This window comes from Barbus barbus (assembly GCF_936440315.1).
Source record: "Barbus barbus genome assembly, chromosome: 6".
Lineage (NCBI taxonomy): Eukaryota > Metazoa > Chordata > Actinopteri > Cypriniformes > Cyprinidae > Barbus > Barbus barbus.
This window is the reverse complement of record NC_136734.1, coordinates 7,244,735-7,265,616: the sequence shown is the minus strand read 5'-3', so window position 1 is coordinate 7,265,616 and position 20,882 is coordinate 7,244,735. Positions and strand designations below refer to the sequence as shown.

General features: G+C 37.3%; 1 protein-coding gene across 1 annotated transcript in view; it reads right to left on the bottom strand.

Moving 5' to 3' along the window:
• Nucleotides 1–20,882, bottom strand: part of LOC306870996 (astrotactin-2-like) — a gene marked incomplete at its 5' end in the record, with an annotated part of 500,403 nt that overhangs the window by 157,995 nt on the left and 321,526 nt on the right. The window contains 1 exon segment of the mRNA XM_079418633.1: nt 9,807–9,957. Within this exon segment, the coding sequence (XP_079274759.1) occupies nt 9,807–9,957 (151 nt within the window).

Genomic DNA, 20,882 nt, shown 5'->3' with positions numbered 1-20,882 from the left:
GGCACACATTTATTCTTTTATTTGGCGTACTATTTATACGCAACAATGGGCTTTGGAGTGCATATGATACGGAATTGGTAGGTTTATGGGTGTGGGGTAGGGGAGTATTATAAGTAGGCCAAAATATGTATTATATGCACGCCAACAAAGTGCGTATCAAATGAACGCAAAAACTGTGTATTGTAGTATATCAAGCACGTGCATATTGTATGCATGCCAAAGTCAGTTTCTGTGTATAAATAGCACGTAGAATACACACACAAAAAAATACATGCACAGAAATGCTTCAGACAGTGCACCAGTGCCGCGTTGAGTTCACTTTTGTGCTTCAGTGGACAAAAACACACAAAAATAGGTCAAGATGCCCATTTTGGCGAGTGACCTCATAAACACAGTCTTAAATGAGTTAAAGGTGCTGTATGTAAGTTTTTAAGACTCTACTAAAGAATAAAAAATAACATAATATGTTTGCAGATATTTAAGAAACATGCCAAGTTATCATACTTGTTTATCTGAAAAACAATGCTACAGTCAGTTATTCTCCTTTGAAAATGTGCGTTCCGGGCCGGAATGTCAGTCATTGTTTTGGATTGTGAAACCCGCCCACTGCCAGATTAACCAATTGCATTTCGGCACCCGGGTTGTCAGTTGGCAGAAAACACAGCGTATTTCATTTGATTCATCGTCATGTGCACTCATTCCTGTTGGTGTCATTAATCTGGCAACCTGGTGTGTGTCAAGTCTGAGGAGGAGGGGCCGGGTGAAAAAAACCCTCTCCAATATTTTGAATTTGGACTGCAATACCTAGTTAATCCTACATACAGCACCTTTTTAAAAAAATCTTATGGGTTATGTGGGTGGTGTTCTGCCTTTTATCTGGTCATGGCATATAGTTGCCACATACAGACCATTTTCAATATTGCAGTTTTATTATTCTTCGTATACTCAGTGTTTATTTAGTTCTGCAATAGTCAGTGTGCAGCAACGATTTCAGTTCAGCCCACAAACAGTCTATGCATTAGAGAAAGATAATGCTTTTTTACAAATGAAAAGGAAATGAGCAATCACAGAAGTAAACATTCTGGAAAGAATAAACTGCTTTGTGTGTATTTGTTAGCTAGCTGTCTAGCTTCTTCAAAGAACAGCATAGGTCGATTTTAAAGTGAGACTACAACAGGGGACCTTTACACAAGATGAAGCATTCTTATGGTTTAGACCCATATTTTGGCAAGAAGTGACAGTTTAAAGTTAAAAACGTCTTAATGGTGGATTTGTTTCTTACAAACACACAGCTTTTGGCTTCACAAGATGTTGATTGATGGACTGGAGTCTTGTGGATAATTGTGATGTTTTTTATCAGCTGTTTGGACTCACAATCTGATGGCACCCATTCACTGCAGAGGATACTAATGGAATGTACATTTCTCCAAATCTGTTTCCTTGAAGAAGCCAATTTTCGCTACATTTTATTTTAAGTGATGCATATAAAATCATATCACCCACTCCTAAGCAGCTTAAATGAGTAGTCATGACTTTATACTTAACACATTGTACATAATATCCCTAGTTTGTAAGACTCTGACATGGAAAGAAAAACTACATGTGATATTTGGAACAGAAAAAAAGGATAACATTTATTTGATATAGAAATATTTTGTGACATTATAAATGTCTTTACTGTCACTATTTAATGCATTGCTGAATATAAGTGTTAATTTCTTTCTTACACTAGTGTATGATAATAAATTAAGATTTAAGTCACACACATCATAAAGGATGTCAACAATGTCATTTTTCCCCCTCTTTTAGATAGTTTATTTATCCTGATTTGCATCAGTTACATCACCTAAACCATGTATTATGTTGCATTTCCTTATTAAGTTTCCGGCCAACTGGCGAGTCACTCCAATTATTTGCCAAAGGCAATTTTTACTCTCATTTGGCACTTGGCAAACGAACCCTGCTGCACAGCTTTTTTTAAGATCTACAAAATTCTGTAAAAAAATCACAGCCTGCAGAACAGTCCCTGTAAAAAAGTCCTTCAGAATAATGATTTCACATGTGTTCTGCTTTTTTTTTTGTCTCATTATTTTCTGCTCTCATTGAGCATATATCATTTCTTCTCGCTTTTCATCTGGTTTCACTCTTCATTTCCCCTTTCCTCCATGTCCAGTCCTTCTGCTCTGTTCAAAATTCAGCCATCTCTCTGTGTCGTCCAACACGTCACCTCATCATTCTCCAGCGTTCTCAGTTCTTTTCATCCTTCAAAGGTTTGGAAGCATCTTCTCTCTCTATGCTAATGGCACAGGAGGGAGTCATCGCCACAGTATAATGGTTTAGACACACCTGGCTTGAACTCCAGGGAGGATATTCAAATGATGGACACACACAAGCTGTTTCATTTGCAGTAGAGATAAAGATACATGAAAGAAAACCTGCCTTCAAAAAATAAATACAACTGACATATGGAAGGAAAAGTTCCCTACGTTTGAATAAATGTCGTCTTGATGCTTTACAGAGGAATTTTATGAAAATCAAACCAGCATGGACTTTTTAACATGTAAAACAACACAAAAAGCCTGAAAGGTAAAAATAAATAAATAAATAAAATATTCTGCCTTTGGCTGAGTGAAAATGTAGCACGGAATTACAGTATATTTTTCTGTCTACACTGTAAGAAAAATACTGCAGAAAAAGAATAATAGCAGAAAATTACCAGAGCCTTTTCTGTTAAGTTTATGAACATTTCTTTCAACCCTAAAACACAACACAATGCAATGCGTAATTCAAAATAAGGATAAACTGTATACAGAAACTTCCATCAAATCATCACAGTAAATTGGGCTGAATTTTAGGCTGTACAGTATTTTGTCTTTTATTAGTCCAGTAGCTATACTGTTATTTTTACGTGATCTTTAATAATTAATAAATGTAATAATTTTATTTTATTATATTAAGATTTATTTTAAATAATTAAGATGCTTCTTGAGAAACAAATCAGCATATTAGAATGATTTCTGAAGGATCATCTGACACTGAAGACTGGAGAAATGATTCTGAAAATTCAGCTTTCATCACAGGAATAAGAAGAAAGAAGCAACAAATGAATCCAAAGGAGAAATTTCTGGCGACTGGAGAGCGGGCACTTTCCAAGTTGACAATTTTAACAAGATCACCCACTGGCAACAGCTCAGCCTTCACAACTCAGCATGGAATAAACTCGGACAATCTTATTAGTTGTTCTTCATGTATATTTCATTCCGAGAGGTCCTTGCTGAAAACTTTCCTTCCAAAATAAATAATGTATTTCACCATTCAAATTATGTTGTCGGAGCAGTTTGCACTTGTTGAAAAATGTCAAAAAATGCCAGTAGCTACAACAGAAAGTCTAATAAAGCTTTCCCAAACAACCTGCATGTGAACGCTAGCTGTTGTTACAGAGTCAGATCTCATCTGTGTCTGACCGCCCACTCTAGGAGAAACGCTGAAGTGGATTATCAAACTTGAGGTGAGGAGCATGAATCATCATCATTCACCACCCGCTTTGCTCCAGAGGACGGAACTGAACAGCTTTTTATGCATATTGCATTTCTATATTAATATATAATGTATTTAAACACTTGTTTTGACATGCCATCATAACTTCTTACTACAATCGGACATTTGGTTCAAAATGCAATTACTCACTTGTTCAATGTAAGGCCACTGTTCTATGTACGTCTTTCGGTTTTGTTCTTTGAGCAATGTAAAAATCTAAATAATGTACTTTAAAAACCACCTTTGATATGGGTTTGATACAACATGAGGGTGAGTAAATGATGCCAACCATTCAAGATGCAGATGAGTTTGCTTCTTCACAGAAAGGTTTGAAGAAATGTAGCATTCCGTCACTTGCTCATCAGTGGATCCTCTGCACTGAATGGGAGCCGTCAGAATGAGAGTCCAAATAGGTTATTAAAAACATCACAATGATCCACAAGTAAACCACACCACTCCAGTCCATCAATTAACATCCTGAGAAGAGAAAAGCTGTGTGTTTGTAAGAAAAAAATCCATCATCAAGACGTTTTTAACTTCAAACAGTACTTCCGGCCAATATGCAAGCCCATAATCCATAATAACACTCCCTTTTACTATAAAATTTAGCGTTTCTGAGACATCTTCTAGGTTCTTCACATTTTTCTAATAAGTACTATATAGTACATTTCAGAATTGTCATCATGGCATTCTACTGCAACAGTCTTACATTCACTGGACATTTTTTAAAGCTTGTCCATCATTTTCCAATCTAAATAATATTTCAGTGGAAATGCATAAAAAGTGATCTGCAATCAAATTAGTTTTTGTCTACATTACTAGCATCATATATCTCTCATTTGCAGCTACTCATTTACATTTATAGTTTTTGCAAGATTTGAAATGCAACTCCAAAACACAATTGCAACACACAATTGGTCAAATGTTAAAAGCATTTGTTTTATAATTCTACTTTACATCTAAAATCGTTTACAGAAATGCTGTATGTTCAATTGTTATTCTGATGCTGCGCTTGGCTCATAATTGCTGCTTCCAGCTCTATTTTATTTTTGTTAGATGGGATTTTAATTCCGTGCTAAATTACTTAAAGCCAAGTTGTGACTTAATCTAGTTAGTAGTCATTTGAACATTCTGATAAATAACTGCAAAGAAATTTATGTTATGTTATTTATGTTAAGATGCAGATGCAAACACATTGACTGATGATTGTTAAATCTGGGAAATAAAACTGCATTCACATTCAGTACGTGTCTTTAAGTATATCACTCCGATCTCAAGCTTAACACTCGGGTAAAGCTATACAATTTCGTTGTAACTGGTGGCTGAAGTGGATTAATTTCTGGATCTCTTTACTTGGGCCGAGGTCACGATACCACTCCGGATGGAGTCTCCCTGTGTTTCACCCTCCTCAGCATTGGTGACATGAGGAACTTTAAAGCGCTTTCCCTTCCTCTGCCATTTCTCCACACTCTCAGTAATAGAGGTGAAGTGAACACTTAAAAGGATTAGGTAGCGATCACTGCAAATGCCCTAAAAGTGCACCGCTGATTGTTTTAGGACATGCAGTGTTTTTATAAGACAATGCTTGGCAAGATTACAAATGATGTCAGTGCCTTTACAAATGCTCTTGTCATGCCACAATTCTATAATGGCCACCCGAATTCAAAATCCATCACAGATGATGGTAAAAATAAATAAATAAATAAAACCAACATCCTTTCAATCTTCTCAGCTGTTTGCTGCAAAATTACAATCGCATGAATGCTCAGAACGATATGTGACATTAGTGTGCAGGTATAGTGATTTTTTTTTTCTTTTCGCACATTGATCAAAGGAAGACATGACAAATAAAATGAATTACTTTGAAGATGATAAACATTCCTTTCATCATCTGAAGATTTTTGAAAGTAAGTAATGAACCGTGCTGTGCAAAGCAAGCAATAATAAAACCACTACAAAATAATGCATAATAATAATAAAAGACAAAACAACCATAAAAACATTCAAACACAGAACTTTCTACTTTCATCTGCACTTTTATGGAATTGCTAATTATGCTAATTTGCCCTGTTTAGTAAATCTGGCTCTTAGTCTGAGACTGAATGCAAAAGACAACTAAATCTGCTCAACGTACAGCTCTCCAGTACATTACCTATGTGTACTTTATATACAGAAACACAGATAGAAGAAGGGGGATAATGTTTGATATTAATTTGTTTAAAATAATAAAGGTTTGCTAAAAGCCAACAATGAATAATGCAAAAGGAATGGCAAACTTTCAAGGAAGTCCTCTCCAGTCCATTTGGTAAGAGCACATTTATACACACGATCTGAATTTACTAATATCAATAGGACATGGGGTCTTTATGGGTCTCTATGAAATCTGATCACAAGAGGTCAAAGGAGACAGAAAAAATTAATCCCAAAGTGTCTCGATCATAAACTGACTTCCTCTTCCGTCTGCCAATTTGATTTTCTAATGGACAGAGAGAAAATTGTTTAGGCATAAGCAAACCAAGATCACAAACATTGGTGTCCCTCCTTAATACTGTGTTCTGTCCCTCTCTCTGTACTTCACTAAGTATGTTTACACGCACTAATTTCATAAATCGTAATCCAATCTGATTTCAGATTCTGAATGTTCTGTTTATATGAACATTTTGCACTGTTAACATGTGCATATATCTATTCAGAACAAAACTTGGTGCATGTAAATGTAGCTACTGTATATTAATGAATGTACACCACCAATGGCGAGGCTACGGATAGACCACTGATATATAGAGATGACTGAGACGAAGTCCAGATGACTGACTGGTGTTCTGCCAAGAATTTGTTGAGGATAGACTGTAAAAGAGCCAACATCACCCCTCCTTCTGGAAAGAAATCATTCAAGAACATAATAACCTCACACAAGAGTACAACATCACTGCCATGATCTGGAAAGCCAGACAGAGAAAGCTCTTTCTGAGGAAACAGAAAACGCTCCATCATCCTGCTTCACTTTTACAGATCCATCATGGAGAGCCTCATTCATCACAGTCTGGTTTCCTTCTGCCTCCTGCTCCATGACCAGCATACAGCGGGTGAACCGCTCTGCTGCAATGATCAGCGGCTGTCACCTACCATCACCCTGAGAGGCTCAAACAGGCCGTACCGAATCACCTTGGACTTGTCACATCCTTGCCATTATCTCTTAACCTGATTCTCCAATGGTACATGATGGAAGTCTCATGAAAAGACTGTCACCAGGACAGTTTTTCCCTGAAGCCCTTTATGTCACTTTTAGGTTATTTCAGGTCAGGGTAAACCAAGATGACGCTCCTGATTTCAGCGACTGTCTAAGTATGGATATCCATCTTACTGTACATTACCTGTAATTATTGTCAGCAGGAATGTCGTGGACGCTTTTGAATGAATGCACATGTGGATTTATGAATGAAGTTCACACGTTCTGGGCACCATTTCCTTTTTATTTATTTATTTTTTTTACACTCGTGGTCAGATTGACCAACAGGTGTAAACAGGGCTTTAGATGTATTGCCCCTTGGGAAAAAGAACTTTAGCAACGAGTACTTATTAGTGAAATAATACACTTTAAAATAATATACTTGAAGAAATAAAGGATTCACTTTAAATGTAATATCAAACAATACAGTTAATATATAATATACACTGCCCTCCAAAAGTTTGGAAACACCCTAGAAAAGTGTGGTTTTGGACAATATTGACATGAATCCTTTTTAATTTGTGATAGTTTTGCACTGAGAAGGGACAACACAAACTAAGAAAACATATTTTATTACATAAACAGTTATCCACCATTGGCAGCTATTACAGCTCTGCATAATCTGGGCATCCGAGCTGTCAGTTTATTCAGACATTGACTTTGAATTGGCAATCAATTGTTGAAGCTATAGTATTAAGGTGTGCTGACCCAAAAATCTTTTAAAAACCTGGGCCACGTTTAAACCAGTAACCAGGCATCACAGCTGGCAAAGGGACATGTCTGACTTTGACATGTATATATTGCCATTATTATGCTTTATTGCTGGCCTTCAATGATAATGTCACGTTACTTTAATGCATTTGCACCAAAAAATGATAAGGATTTATGCTGATATAGTCCAAAACCACACTTTGCCAGGGGTGTTTCCAAACTTTTGGAGGGCAGTGTATAATCAAGTACTTTATATGTGCTGTATATGTTAGTCAACATGTCAAATATGAGTACTTCTTGAAAAGGATTAAAATGGAACGTAAAACTCTTTTTGCTTTATTATAAAGTGCACTTTTAAAAAAAATTTACTTAAGTGTGTTAATAAACATATAATAAAGGATAGTTCACCCAAAAATGAAAATTCTGTGATTAATTATTCACCCTCGTGTTGCCGTAAGACCTTCATTCATCTTCAGAACACAAATTAAGAAATTTTTGATGAAAACCAAGTGCTTTCAGACCCTGAATAGACAGCAAGGGAACTACCACATTCAAAGCCCAGAAAGGTTGTAAGGACATCGTTAAAATAGTCCATGTGACATCAGGAGTTCAACCTTAATTTTATGAAGCTACGAGAATACTTTTTTTGTGCAAAGAAAACAAAAATAACAACTTTATTCAACAATTTCTTCTTTTCCGTGTCAGTCTGTAATGCGTGTTCACGACAGTACCACATACGCATGTGGTGCTGCTGACACAGGAGCCGAACGACAAGAGGGTAATTATAATTTTTGGGTGAACAATTCCTTTAAGTACACATAAGTGACCTTTTATTAACAGTACATTATCTGTGAGTACAGTTTATATATATATATATATATATATATATATATGATGTGATTGGTTAGCTGTCCCAGTGCGTTGTGATTGGCGAACAGCTTAGACGGCATTTCAGTACTGTCCTGCCCCTTGCCAAAACAGCAAGTTTCCATCAGAAATATTGTGATAATATTGCGATTATGAAAGGTGCAGTGCTCAACCAAGCGGTTCTCCCCACCCGCCAAACGTTCGAATTTCCATAGGCGGGATTTATTTTTGTGAAGGCAAGGCAAGGCAAATTTTATTTATAGAGCACAAGTTTAACACAACTGTAGTTGATCCAAAGTGCTTTACAATTAAAATAACTTCAATTAAAAGAGAAAGGAAGGGGAGACAACAGAAAATAAAACAAGATGTATCAAAAACAATTGAAATGTCATTTCATAAAACACCAATTAACAATTCAAAGTAGATAAGTCTTTAAGCTAGATTTAAAAGCATCCAATGATGGAGAAGCTCTGATGTTCAAAGGTAGACTGTTCCACAGCTTTGGGGCCACTACTGAGAAAGCTCGATCACCTTTTGTTTTACAATGTGAACGAGGGACAGATAAAAGTAACTGATCACTAGATCTTAAAGACTTAGAGGCTGTATATGGCTTGATGAGATCACAAATATAATCCGGGTAAGAATTATGCAATGCCTTGTATGCAAAAAGAAGGACCTTAAAGTCGATATCAAAAATACAGGAAAACAGCTTTGTAGTCCAAACGAGCCTTTGTTGTAGTACACTACAAGTAGGCTACACATTCAATCCAATTAGCATACTTCTTCTTCGCTACTTTTTAGTTTATTTTTCACAGTTCTTTTTTCTTTTTGACACCCATGATGACAAAAGAACCAATCATTTTTATGGCAAATCTGATACTTGACAGTCTTATGTTTCATTACAAAAGAAAAGAGTGATTAGGACATTCTTCAAAATGTGACCTTTTATGTTCCGTAGAAGAAATGGCTTCTTAACGACTCGAGCGTTAATGAAAGATAAGGGCATTTTCATTTTGGGGTGAACTATTCTTTTAAAGCAATGCAGCTGATCAGACTGCAAGATCAGTGTCAGCCTTTTATTCCTAATAAATGTGTGACTGATCAAGGCCCATCGTGCTGTGTATGATTGATTCATCCATCAGCTCAGAGTGCTGTGAGCTCATCAATTTCCTTGCTTTATGAGCACATCGCACCCCCAAAAAAGCCATTAACCGCATTTCCTTGTTCTCATTTCCTTCCTTTTAATCTGCACATGTAACACGAGACAAACTTATCTGCCTGTAATGAGACGTATTTGCCAGAATGCTGTTCTCGTGGAATGAGAGCTTGAGAGTCTCGGTGAAGGATACCAGTATGACTCAGCCTTCATTTGTGTCGTGTTCTGATAGTTTGACCCCAGTAAGTCATCAAACAGGCTGGTTATGAGGCCGATGTTAGATGATATGTGATCATGGCAACTCACCATGCAGCCAGTCGAGTCCATCCTTCTGTCTGAAACACACTTGAAGTTTTTACGGCATCCACCGTTGTCTTTAGAGCAATCCCTCACTGGACCAAACGATGCGAGCAGATCGTCCACCGTCTCAAAATATGTGGACATGATAGCCTCTTCCCTAAAATACAAACACAGGAGAGAAATACAATTAAATATCATTAACATACAAAACAGGTTATGTTCAAAAATATTTTATATTAAGTTCGGAATATATTTACGATTTTGTCTTTGAAAAGAAATGGTGGCTGGTGGACAACAATTTTAGCATACATTCCGGTATGATTTATACAAGTTTAACAAAAGGAGAAATATTAAGACTTGAAACATTTCAAATAAACATAATTATTTATTATTTATAATATTTATAATTATAATTATAATTATTATTAAGTTAAAGATGCTGGACGACGAAGCAATGTCATTTTTTCAGAGAAAGAAAGGCCACTTTATTTACATTTTTAACCTCCAATCACCTATACTATACACCTATACCGATACCAAGCCCTCCTGGCCTTCCTTCAGCTCAGGAAATCACAGTCTAAATCCCCATCCGACCCTCTATTCACAGACGACTCTAACCGCCCCGTAACTCGTTTCTGGTTCCAAAAACATCTCAAGACCGTGCTGCTCATTTCTGGTATCTCAGCGAATCATTTTTCCAGCCATTCTTTCAGAATAGGCGCAGCCACCACAGCAGCTCAAAAAGGTCTTTCCTAAGAGCAGATACAAACGCTCGGTTGCTGGTCGTCTGAAGCCTTTAAGAGCTACATCAGATCGGACTGCTCCCACATCATGGAAGCCCATCAAAACCTCATCAGCCACCCCCAGTAACCCCAGTATACCCCGCTTACATCTCAGCAGCACCTCACTCCTGCAGGAGCTTTTCAGATTTATCCCTCTGCCATAGCAATGACTGCTCCCACAGGAGCTTCCATCTGTATTTTCCTACTGCCACAGCAGAGTAAGCTTCCACAGAAGACACATTCTCTTTTAGATGTCACAGCAGAGCACTCTTCCGCAGAAGCCTCGTTCTCTTTCAGATGCTGCAACAGAGCCCGCTTCCGCAGAAGCCTCATTCTATTTCAGATATCGCAGCAGAGCTCGCTTCCGTAGAAGTCACATTCTCTTTTAGATGCCGCTGCACAGCCCGCTTCCGCAGAAGCCAGATTCTCTTTCAGATGCTGAAGCAGAGCCAGCTTCAGCAGAAACCACATTCTATTGCAGATGCTGCAGCAGAGCCTGCCCCCGCAGAAGCCACATTCTCTTTCAGATGCTGCAGCAGAACTCACTTCCGCAGAAGCCACATTCTCTTTCAGATGCCGCTGCACAGCCCGCTTCCGCAGAAGCCACATTCTCTTTCAGATGCCGCTGCACAGCCTGCCCCCGCAGAAGCCACATTCTCTTTCAGATGCTGCAGCAGAGCTCGCTTCTGCAGAAGCCACATTCTCTTTCAGATGCCGCTGCACAGCCCGCTTCCGCAGAAGCCACATTCTCTTTCAGATGCTGAAGCAGAGCCAGCTTCAGCAGAAGCCACATTCTATTGCAGATGCCACAGCAGAGCCTATTTTCTAAGATACAACCACAACACTAAATGACATCCAGCACCCCTCTAACATTAAGCTTTGCTTTTTTGGGGGGGTCATAAACACGCGTATCTGGCTGCTGTCCTGTTCTAATCGCTTTTGGGGGAGCACTTTGAGGCCGGGCCGAGCCCCGGGCTCGGAAGTCTTGCCGAGCTCGGAGCCCTCTCTCTGGACAGCACGCCAAATACGCTTAACCTTTACTCAGTTTGATTATGTAAGTGTGAACTCGTGAACTGATTTTTACTGTACATTTCTGCCATATGTACATCAACTTGACATAGTCACCACTGATAAGCTGCTACTAAATATATTGTAGAAATATTAATTTCCTGTAAAGCTGCTTTGCAATGATTTGTATCGTGAAAAGCGCTATACAAATATACTTGAATTGAATTTAATTAAGAGAGGTATGTTTTTTTTCCCACCAATCGCTGGATAAGTTAAGGTTACATATAATGATGAAAACACGCTAGTGCTAGCCCTCCCGGAACTCATAGAGATTGCACTGCAGCAGCTCGAAAGTTTAAAAAAAAAAAAAAAACAGTTTCTATGGAAGTCTATATTGGTCTTCCATACTCCACCTGCCTCTGGATTAAGGATTTCCTCAGTGATTGTCCACAGAGTGGAAAGTGGGGCCCCACCTTTCACCAGAACACCAGCTCTCCGCAGGGATGTGTGTTAAGTCCCCTATTGTATATTCTATAAACATATGACTGCACCCCCACCCACCCAAGTAACTCCATCGTGAAGTTTGCGGACGACACGGCAGTGGTTGGGCTCATCAAAGGGGGAGATGAGTCTGCGTGAGGTGGAAAAACAGCACATATCCCAGGGCTGTTGCAATATTCAATGAACACTGAATGTATAAATAAAGACAATAAAGATTCTGATTCTGATTCTAATATGTATCAGTTACTGTGACACATTAATTGAAACATGAATGAGTATGTTGTCCGACATTAAAAAAGAAGGATGTACAGTATACATTTTCAGTTTGAACTAATAAATACTAATTAGACCAGTAGAACATGCAGTGCTAAAATAACTGACTTCGGCATGAAGACAAAATGAGCAGCACCTTCAGCTGACACCCAAAATGTCATCCTCTGTCCTTTGCACAACAGTGTTTACTCTGCGAGCACGACACAATTGAAACAGGTGTCTGTTTTGTGGCAGAGACAAACATATAATTTGTCACTATCCGTCATTATTTTTCCAATGAGGATGGAGCTGAAAACATAAGGTCGCAGAAATATTGTGTGCTTTGCTGTTGCCATGACAGCTGGCAAACATCTGCAGAAATATATTGTGATTGTGAAAATCATAAAAAATTTATAAATAATAAAAAAAAAAATTTATTAGACAAACTCTATTTTAAACTATGAAATGAGAAGAAATTCAATTTACAAAACAAAATAGATGCATACAGGTAAATGCATTGTTATTTATTTATTTATTAATACATTTGTAGAAACACAAATTGCAATGAGATAATAAAACAATGAGCTACCAAGCAGTTATGTCGTTTTTTTACAAATTAGTAGAGCGAATGTTTCAGTGACTCACTTATCACCTATTGTCAAAACAAGGTGTACCTGAATACATCTTTATAGTGAACAAAAAAATCCAAATCATTGAGATGATTTCAAATCCCAACTATTTTGCTACAATGGATTGCAATTATGCAAAAAAAAAATCTCTCTTCCAGTCATGCAAAGAATGAAAGGAGCTGAAAGTCCCCCAATGAATCTCAGTAATGCTAATTAGCTTTGATTGTTTTTAGCCATTTCAACTGAAATTAACATTATTTTAATTACACATCCAAGAATAATCTACTTGCAACTAATTCACTTTAATGAAATGGTGAGGAAAATAATAAACTACACTTTAAGAAAAATAAATTACACTGTATAATAATATATAATAATAAATTACAATATTTTATATACCATTTTAAAGATGTTAAGCACTTACTGTATTTAAAGGTATTATTTATACTTAAATGGCATAGACTTGCTGTGTTTTCCCTCGAGTTTAGATATTTTACTATGCTAAAAAATGCTGGGTTATTTTTTTTTACCGAAATGCTGGGTTCAGCCCTTTGGGTCATTTAATTGGGTTGTTTTTAATATTTTACACAGGTGCGTTTTTTTTTTTTTTTTTTTTTGAATGCTGGGTTCAGCTTGTTGGGTAATTTTATTTTCTTTACCCAGGTGCTGGGTTATTTTTTTTCTACCTAACTGCTGGGTTGAGCCTGTCTCCGATGAAACAACACAGCTGCTGAGTTACAGTCAGAGAACAGGCTTTTTGCATCCTACAGGAGAGAGTGGTTCTCAGCGCTGCCACTGCCGATTTGGTGCACTCTTTCCGGGAAATAAAGATGTGTATACATTTTATTTCATTTATATAGTCTGTAATGTGGTGTAAATTATATTATTTTATACACAACACAACATAAGCAAGAGATGTCAGCTGCGTCAGCAGCTGTCATTTCGCACGATGGTCACACTTTTTGCCTTGCATAACATTAATGGGTTTTATTCGTTATAAAACTGAGTTTAATTTAAATTGATGCTAAAATATGTTCTCTAATCTCAGTACTAGTTATCTCTGCACCCTTTTACCTAAATTCATTACTTCAGACTTATGTGCAGACTTCAGACTTACATTCTGCAAGTAAACGTTACTTTATTGTGCCATCCCAAAGAGGCACAAAATCACTTTCACGGACTTTTAAATTAAATGTTCCCTCCTGGTGGACTGACCTGTCCAACTCAATCTGAGCAGCTGAGTCCTTAGCCTTAACTACAGAAGAGTCAAGCTTTAAATAGGAAAATTATAGAAATTCTTTGGTCATTTTTGATGACCAAATGCTAATGGTCTAATCCGATTCAATGATCTATGCTAAGCTAAGCTAAAAGTGCTACCGCCAGACACGGAGATCGGCTGAATGGATTCAAAAACGGTAAAACTCAACTGTTTAACTCTAGGGGAGTTGTAAAATGAGCCTATTTCCAAAAAAAGTGAAGTTTTCCTTTAAAGGGATAGTTCACCCAAAAACTACGTTTGTGCTACGTTTCTCTTCATGGCATGGCGGGATTGTATTTGTTCCCCATAGCGTCTAGCGACGCAGTACGAGTGAAGTATTGACAGGGAACGTACTCAGTTACTAACGTAACCTTGGTTCCCTTAGATACGGGAACGAGTACTGCGTACCATGCCATGCCATTCAGCTGTACGACTCAGGTCGTTGCTTCAGTTGAATTGGCCTGATTTCCTATGGAGAAGAGCCACGCTCTTTCTGGTGGGCTCTGGCGGGCTTTGCACTGTAGCGCAGCTGACAAGCCATTGGTTTGTTTTTATTTACTGCACGAACCAATGGCCGTGCAGTCACACTGCATGATTGAAAAAGTCTTCAGTCCATGGAGAAAAAGGAGTTTTCCCCATAGCGTTTAGCGACGCAGTACTCGTTCCTGTATCTAAGGGAACCGAGGTTACGTTAGTAACCGAGTACGTTTTGTCCTTAGACAGGCTCAACCCAGTGGTTGGGTAGAGAAAAATAACCCAGCATTAAAACTGATGCAATAGCTTAATTACAGAAAAACTACCCAGCACCTGGGTAAGAAAATATGTAAAATATCCCAATAAACCTGACCCAACAAGCTGAACCCAGCATTTGCGTAAAAAAATAAAAATAAAAATAATAAAAAAAAATAATAATAATCCAGCATTTTTTTAGAGTGCAAAAAAAAAAAAAAACTACCCAGCACCTAGGTAAAAATATTTAAAAACTACCCAATACAATGACCCAACAAGCTGATCCCAGCATTTGCGTAAACAAACAAACAAACAAACAATAATAATAATAATAATAATAACCCAGCATTTTTTAGAGTGCAAAATGTTTTTTTCAAAAACTACCCAATAAAATGACCCAATAGGCTGAACCCAGCATTTGGGTAAAAAAAGAAACAAACAAATAAACAAAAAATATGGCATTTTTTAGAGTGCACCTTACTGAATATTAATAAGCAGCAAATTAGGATCTAATTGAGGTAAAAGTTGTAGTTAACAGTTAGTCAGTAGTGAGAATTGTACCTTAAAATGAATGTGAATATTTATACTAAAATTAACATTATATACTCTAAAAAAATATTAACTTGTACAATTTAGGTAAACTAATATGTACCATTAAGGCATCAATGAGGTACAAGGATGTAGTTTTTAGCTTTTGTACCTGACTCAGTGACAGCTTTGTACACTTTTTTTTTCCTTAAAAACATTAATGCACACATAATACAAATTTGGAGGGAAAATGTACTTTGTCATGGAAGTCATGTCCCATTTTTTTCTTTCTTTTCGGATGAAATCAATGTGACCTGGATATGTTTTCATGAGATTCATTGACATATGATGTTAGGTGATCATGTGTGTGATCAGAGCCGATCCTCCCTATACGCAATATATAGAAGTTAAAATCGTACCGAGCCGCGGAAGAGACACCGGTTCTTAAGTGCTTTCAGTGAGCATGATTCGAGACAGAGCGAACATGGACAAAAGCGTTTCATTTATACATAAATCGCAACCCCCCTCGCCCCCCCCCAGGAAAAGTTTTGCGTAGGGCCCCCAGAAGTGTAGGATCAGCACTGTGTGTGATAATGTATGTTTTCAGCTGGCCACAGTGGCACATGTGCGTATATAATAAGTGCATTTCTGGCTGGCTGTGTGGAGCAGGTGGACGTCTGCAGCCGTGACAGTCACTGGGGTGATTATTAGCGGTCCTCACAGGCCAAAGCGTCCAAACTTCCCCTAACAAGATAGAACATGATTTCCCATGGCAAGGGCACTGGCATTGCCCACAGCCTGCCTGCTCGCATTACATGTCAGCCTAACAAGCTCTGCAGACAAACACACTGTAGCATTACAGCTGTGGCTGTGACGGACACCAGCACTAACAAGCAATTACAGCTCTTTCAACAAAAATATACAGGTCCATGAATTAAATAATGACTGTTTAAGGCATTATTGCTAATCACTATGCCATTTCATATGAAACAATTACAAGGGTTACTCAACACATTTCCATATTTTACATTACTGATGCAGGGCATCCTTTTTTATTTTTATTTATTTATTTATTTATTTATTTATTGGTTGAATTTTAGTAATTTGTAACATTATTCTTGCAAAATAAAATCCCTATAATTAATATTATACTGAAAATTAATTTTATACTTAACTTTTTTATATTAAGGTAATGCATTTGATAGAGTTTTACTGCTTTTAATTAATAGATCAGTACAAACAATATTTTACAGTGATAGCCAATGTAAAACTATATACAGTGTTATTTTAGCATCATTGAGATACTATTATAATTTATAGTTTATAGTTTTGTTAATATTATGAATTATATTACATTTTTTTTGCTCTCATGTTAATTTCAGTTACAGTTTAAATAATTTTTGTTGTTTTTAAATATGTCTATACCTTTTATGTATTTTTTTTTTTCAGTTATAGGTTTATTACATTTTAGTTCATAAAGCTCGACTAAATGAAAATTAGAAATGTTGCTTCGGAAACTAGCTGTTCTTTTTTTATATATTTATTTATTTTTTGTTAACTAATAACCCTAAATACAATCACTGAATACTACTACTACTACTACTAATAATAATAATTATTATTATTATTACTATTATTATTATTATTGTTGTTGTTGTTGTTGTGCGACCGGGAATTTATTTATTTTTTATTTTATTTGGAGTCACTGGCAAATGATGTTACTGGAAATAATCAAATCATAATAATAATGATAATGAGAATAATGTCTAGCCCCTAACTCCAACAGAAGAGATATTTCAAATGCGAGGCATTTATGCTGCTGGGAGCTAATTACAAGTCTTCTGTGAGATCTAAAATTGATGAAACATTTTTGTATTGCCGCCTCTATAGGAGTGGATTTGAAACAGGTGAAATATTATTATCAGTATAATTCCTTTGAAATTTTGCTTATTCAATCAGAGGCCGCAGTGGCACTAGATGAAAGCCATTTGTCTTGTGATGCATAGGAGGATGATATTGCTGTGGCATTTCATAACTGTGCCCGCTATTGACAGTTTTAATCATTCTCACCCACCCTGTTCCTGTGATGTCTTAATTGAATTCGTCTCTGACAGCTGGTGAGCGGCAACATCACAACAATACAGATTGCATTCTAATGCACACGAGCTCAAATAAACACCTGCCGAGAGACCTGTAGAAATGAAAGAATTGCTTTTTCCCGTCGTCTGGACCTCAGGAGAAATGTGAGCTTTATGTGAGTGGGTTGAAAGGGGTGATGGATGACTATAAGCCCGTACCGCATGCGGAGAGCAGAGCTCTGCAGAGCCATTTTGTAATTAATGTGAAGTCTGAATTATTGATGGACGCCGGCGGGGCAGAGCTGCAGCCCCTTCCTGAAAAGTGGGCGGCTGAGAGTGACAGGGTCGAGGGTCACATACACCCGGCTAGAGTTTCAGCTACCTGGAGCTCACCTCAGTACATCTCCCCACACATAAACCAAAACTGCACTGCAAAGCTGTGACGAGAATGTCGAAAAGTTGAGAAAGGCACAAAAAAAAAAAAACAATTAGCCGGACAGTAGCCATTCACTACAAGGAAAAGATAACGTGTTTCAAAATCTGCTGATAGATGTAATCCTTTAATCACATTAAATATTGCTATATTGAACTTCAGCGGCAGCTGCAATAACTTTTTTTTTTTTTCCATAGGTGGAGACAGTGAAAGCCTTTAGCATCTGGAGTTTTTAATTGCAATAAGCAATAACTCAATTTTGTCTGTTTGCATAACAAACATGACATTGCAAGCATTTTATCCTCAATGTAAAATAATTAAATCATAAAAAAAAAAGTAAATAAAAAAATGCTTTTTTGAAACTGTAAATAACACAAAAATACTGGAGTAGATTTTACAACATTAACAACATTTACAACATACAAAAACACTATTTCAGACATTCTACTTTGTATAATTCAATGCATCAATTGCAGTTTCAATTATTTATATTTAATTATTTGTCAAATTTGCTAGCAATTTCTGAGTCAATATTATTTTAAACAATCCAACACTTACAAATGCTGTATATAAAACAAAGATTGCAGTTTTTACAAGAAACACTATTTTAGTTTTCTACTTCAAAATGCCATGTTTAATTCAATATGTTACTTGTCATTTCTTTGAAGCAATTTTTTTAAGTTTGCTTACAAATAATTGCAAAGTACATCAAATACCGAATACAAAGATTATTGGATTATGTTTTGCAAATGTTTTGTATTTTAGTCTTTCTATTTCAAAATTGTATGTTTAATACATTGTGTTACTTTCTGTTTCTTTTTTGTAATTATTTGTAAAATTTGCTAGCAATTTCTGAGTGTACATTGTTCAAAATAAATCCTACACCAACATAGTTCAGTTTATATATACAAAAAAATAAGGTCCCACTTTATATTAGGTGGCCTTAACTACTGTGTACTTACATTGAAATTAATCATTTGATACAATGCACTTATTGTGTACATACATGTTTTTACATTGTACTTATATTTTTAAAAATACCTATTTGTAATTACATCTGTAATTAATTTCTGTAGTTACATTTATAATTACACTGTTGACCCATCCCTCACACCTTAACCCACCCTTAAACCTACACATACCACCAAACCTGTCCTTAACCTTACCCGTATCCCACCTCAATAGCAGCAAAAGTGTTTTAAAATACATTATGACCACAATAAGTACATTGTACTTATTTTCTGATGTAAGTACATAGTAGTTAAGGCCACCTAATATAAAGTGTGACCGGGAAATACAAATGAACAAGGCTACAGTGATTTACAATGTAAGTATTAAATGTTTTCGGACTTCATTAACTAACCAGCTGCTTTTCAGAATAAGGCTTGAAAGAAATTACCTGATGCTTTGATTAGAATAAATCACATATGATCAAATAGTTGCAAGGAAGTATTTCACAGTAGCGCAAATCGGATGCAAAATACAGCATCCACAGAAGTAGATAACTCCACACAGCCACTGAAAGACTGGAAATGAATGTCTCCTTGTCTACAGTGTGTTGTTTGTTTGGAAAGCCATCTTCATGGCTGTGTATTGTAGTCGAGGTGTTTTTGATTCAGCATGTGCCTGAGGTCTGCTAATGAATCAAAGCCTTCGTATAATGTCAAGTGAAAATTATTATTGCCAGAGCAATCAACACCAGTGGTGTATAATTTACCAATTCCTGATCCTAAACCTCCCCCTGAGTATAATAATCAATCATAAATAGTCAAAATAGTCTCTCCAGGATCGCTGAGTTATTCAAGGAAGAATGACACTCAACTCATGTTTATTTGCATAGCGCCTTTCACAATACAAATGATCCCAAAGCAGCTTTACAGAGAAATGCCAACAATGGCATAGGAAATGTTCCTAAGAATAAATAAATATTGACTACTAACTAAATAAATATTGAGCTTTTTTTTTTTTTTGCAAAAAAAGGAGAACATTATGTTACTTGCCTCTTATTACGTTAGTGTTAAGAAAATGCTTGCAAACAGCAAACTAAATACTACGTTTGTTTACTTAAAATAATGTTTTTTCGTACACATAATGTCACGGTTCATGGGATCACGGTCTCATCCGGGCTTTGTACGGTTGTGTGCGTGTGTGTGTATGAGCGTACCTGATTACCGTAACGAGCTAATCATCCAGGTGTGGCTCGTTTGCGGCTCTATATCAGCTGTGCTAACCTCGCCTTGTGTTGTCAGATCCTTGGTGTTTGTCCTCACGTTCCTGTGTGCTCCGCTGGCTCCGGTTTCGGGATTCTTCGCTGACTTCTGGATTTTCCTGCGTTCCACTCCTTAGTGCCGTCCGCTGCAGCCCTGCGCTACGGAGATCTGCCGTCTGGGAGTTTCGCTGCCGTGGACTCCTTTCTGTGTGTGACTCATCTAAATAAACTGTTTGTTTAGCATCCGCAACTGAATCCGTCTCCTTGTTCCCGTGACAGAAGGATCTGACCATACCTTCATGGATTCAGCAGATGCCTCAACCCTGCAGGGGTTCCTCGACTCCAGCAACGCTCGGATGAACCGACAGGACGAACAGATGCTGGCAACCGGACGTGCCGTGCAAGCTCTCGTAGCGCAGGTGTCCGAGCTCACCTCCCAAGTACAACATCTAAGAGCACCCGCTGCGCCACCCCCACCGAGCGTTCCCCTGATTCCAACAGGCAACGCGTATCAGCACGAGCCCAGACTGCCCACACCAGAGATGTACGGAGGAGAACCAGGTCTCTGCAGAGCCTTTTTGACCAAATGCTCTATGTTTTTTTCCCTCCAGCCTTTGAGATTTGCCACTGAGGAGGCCAGGGTGGCTCTGGTGTTAACGTTGCTGACTGGTAAAG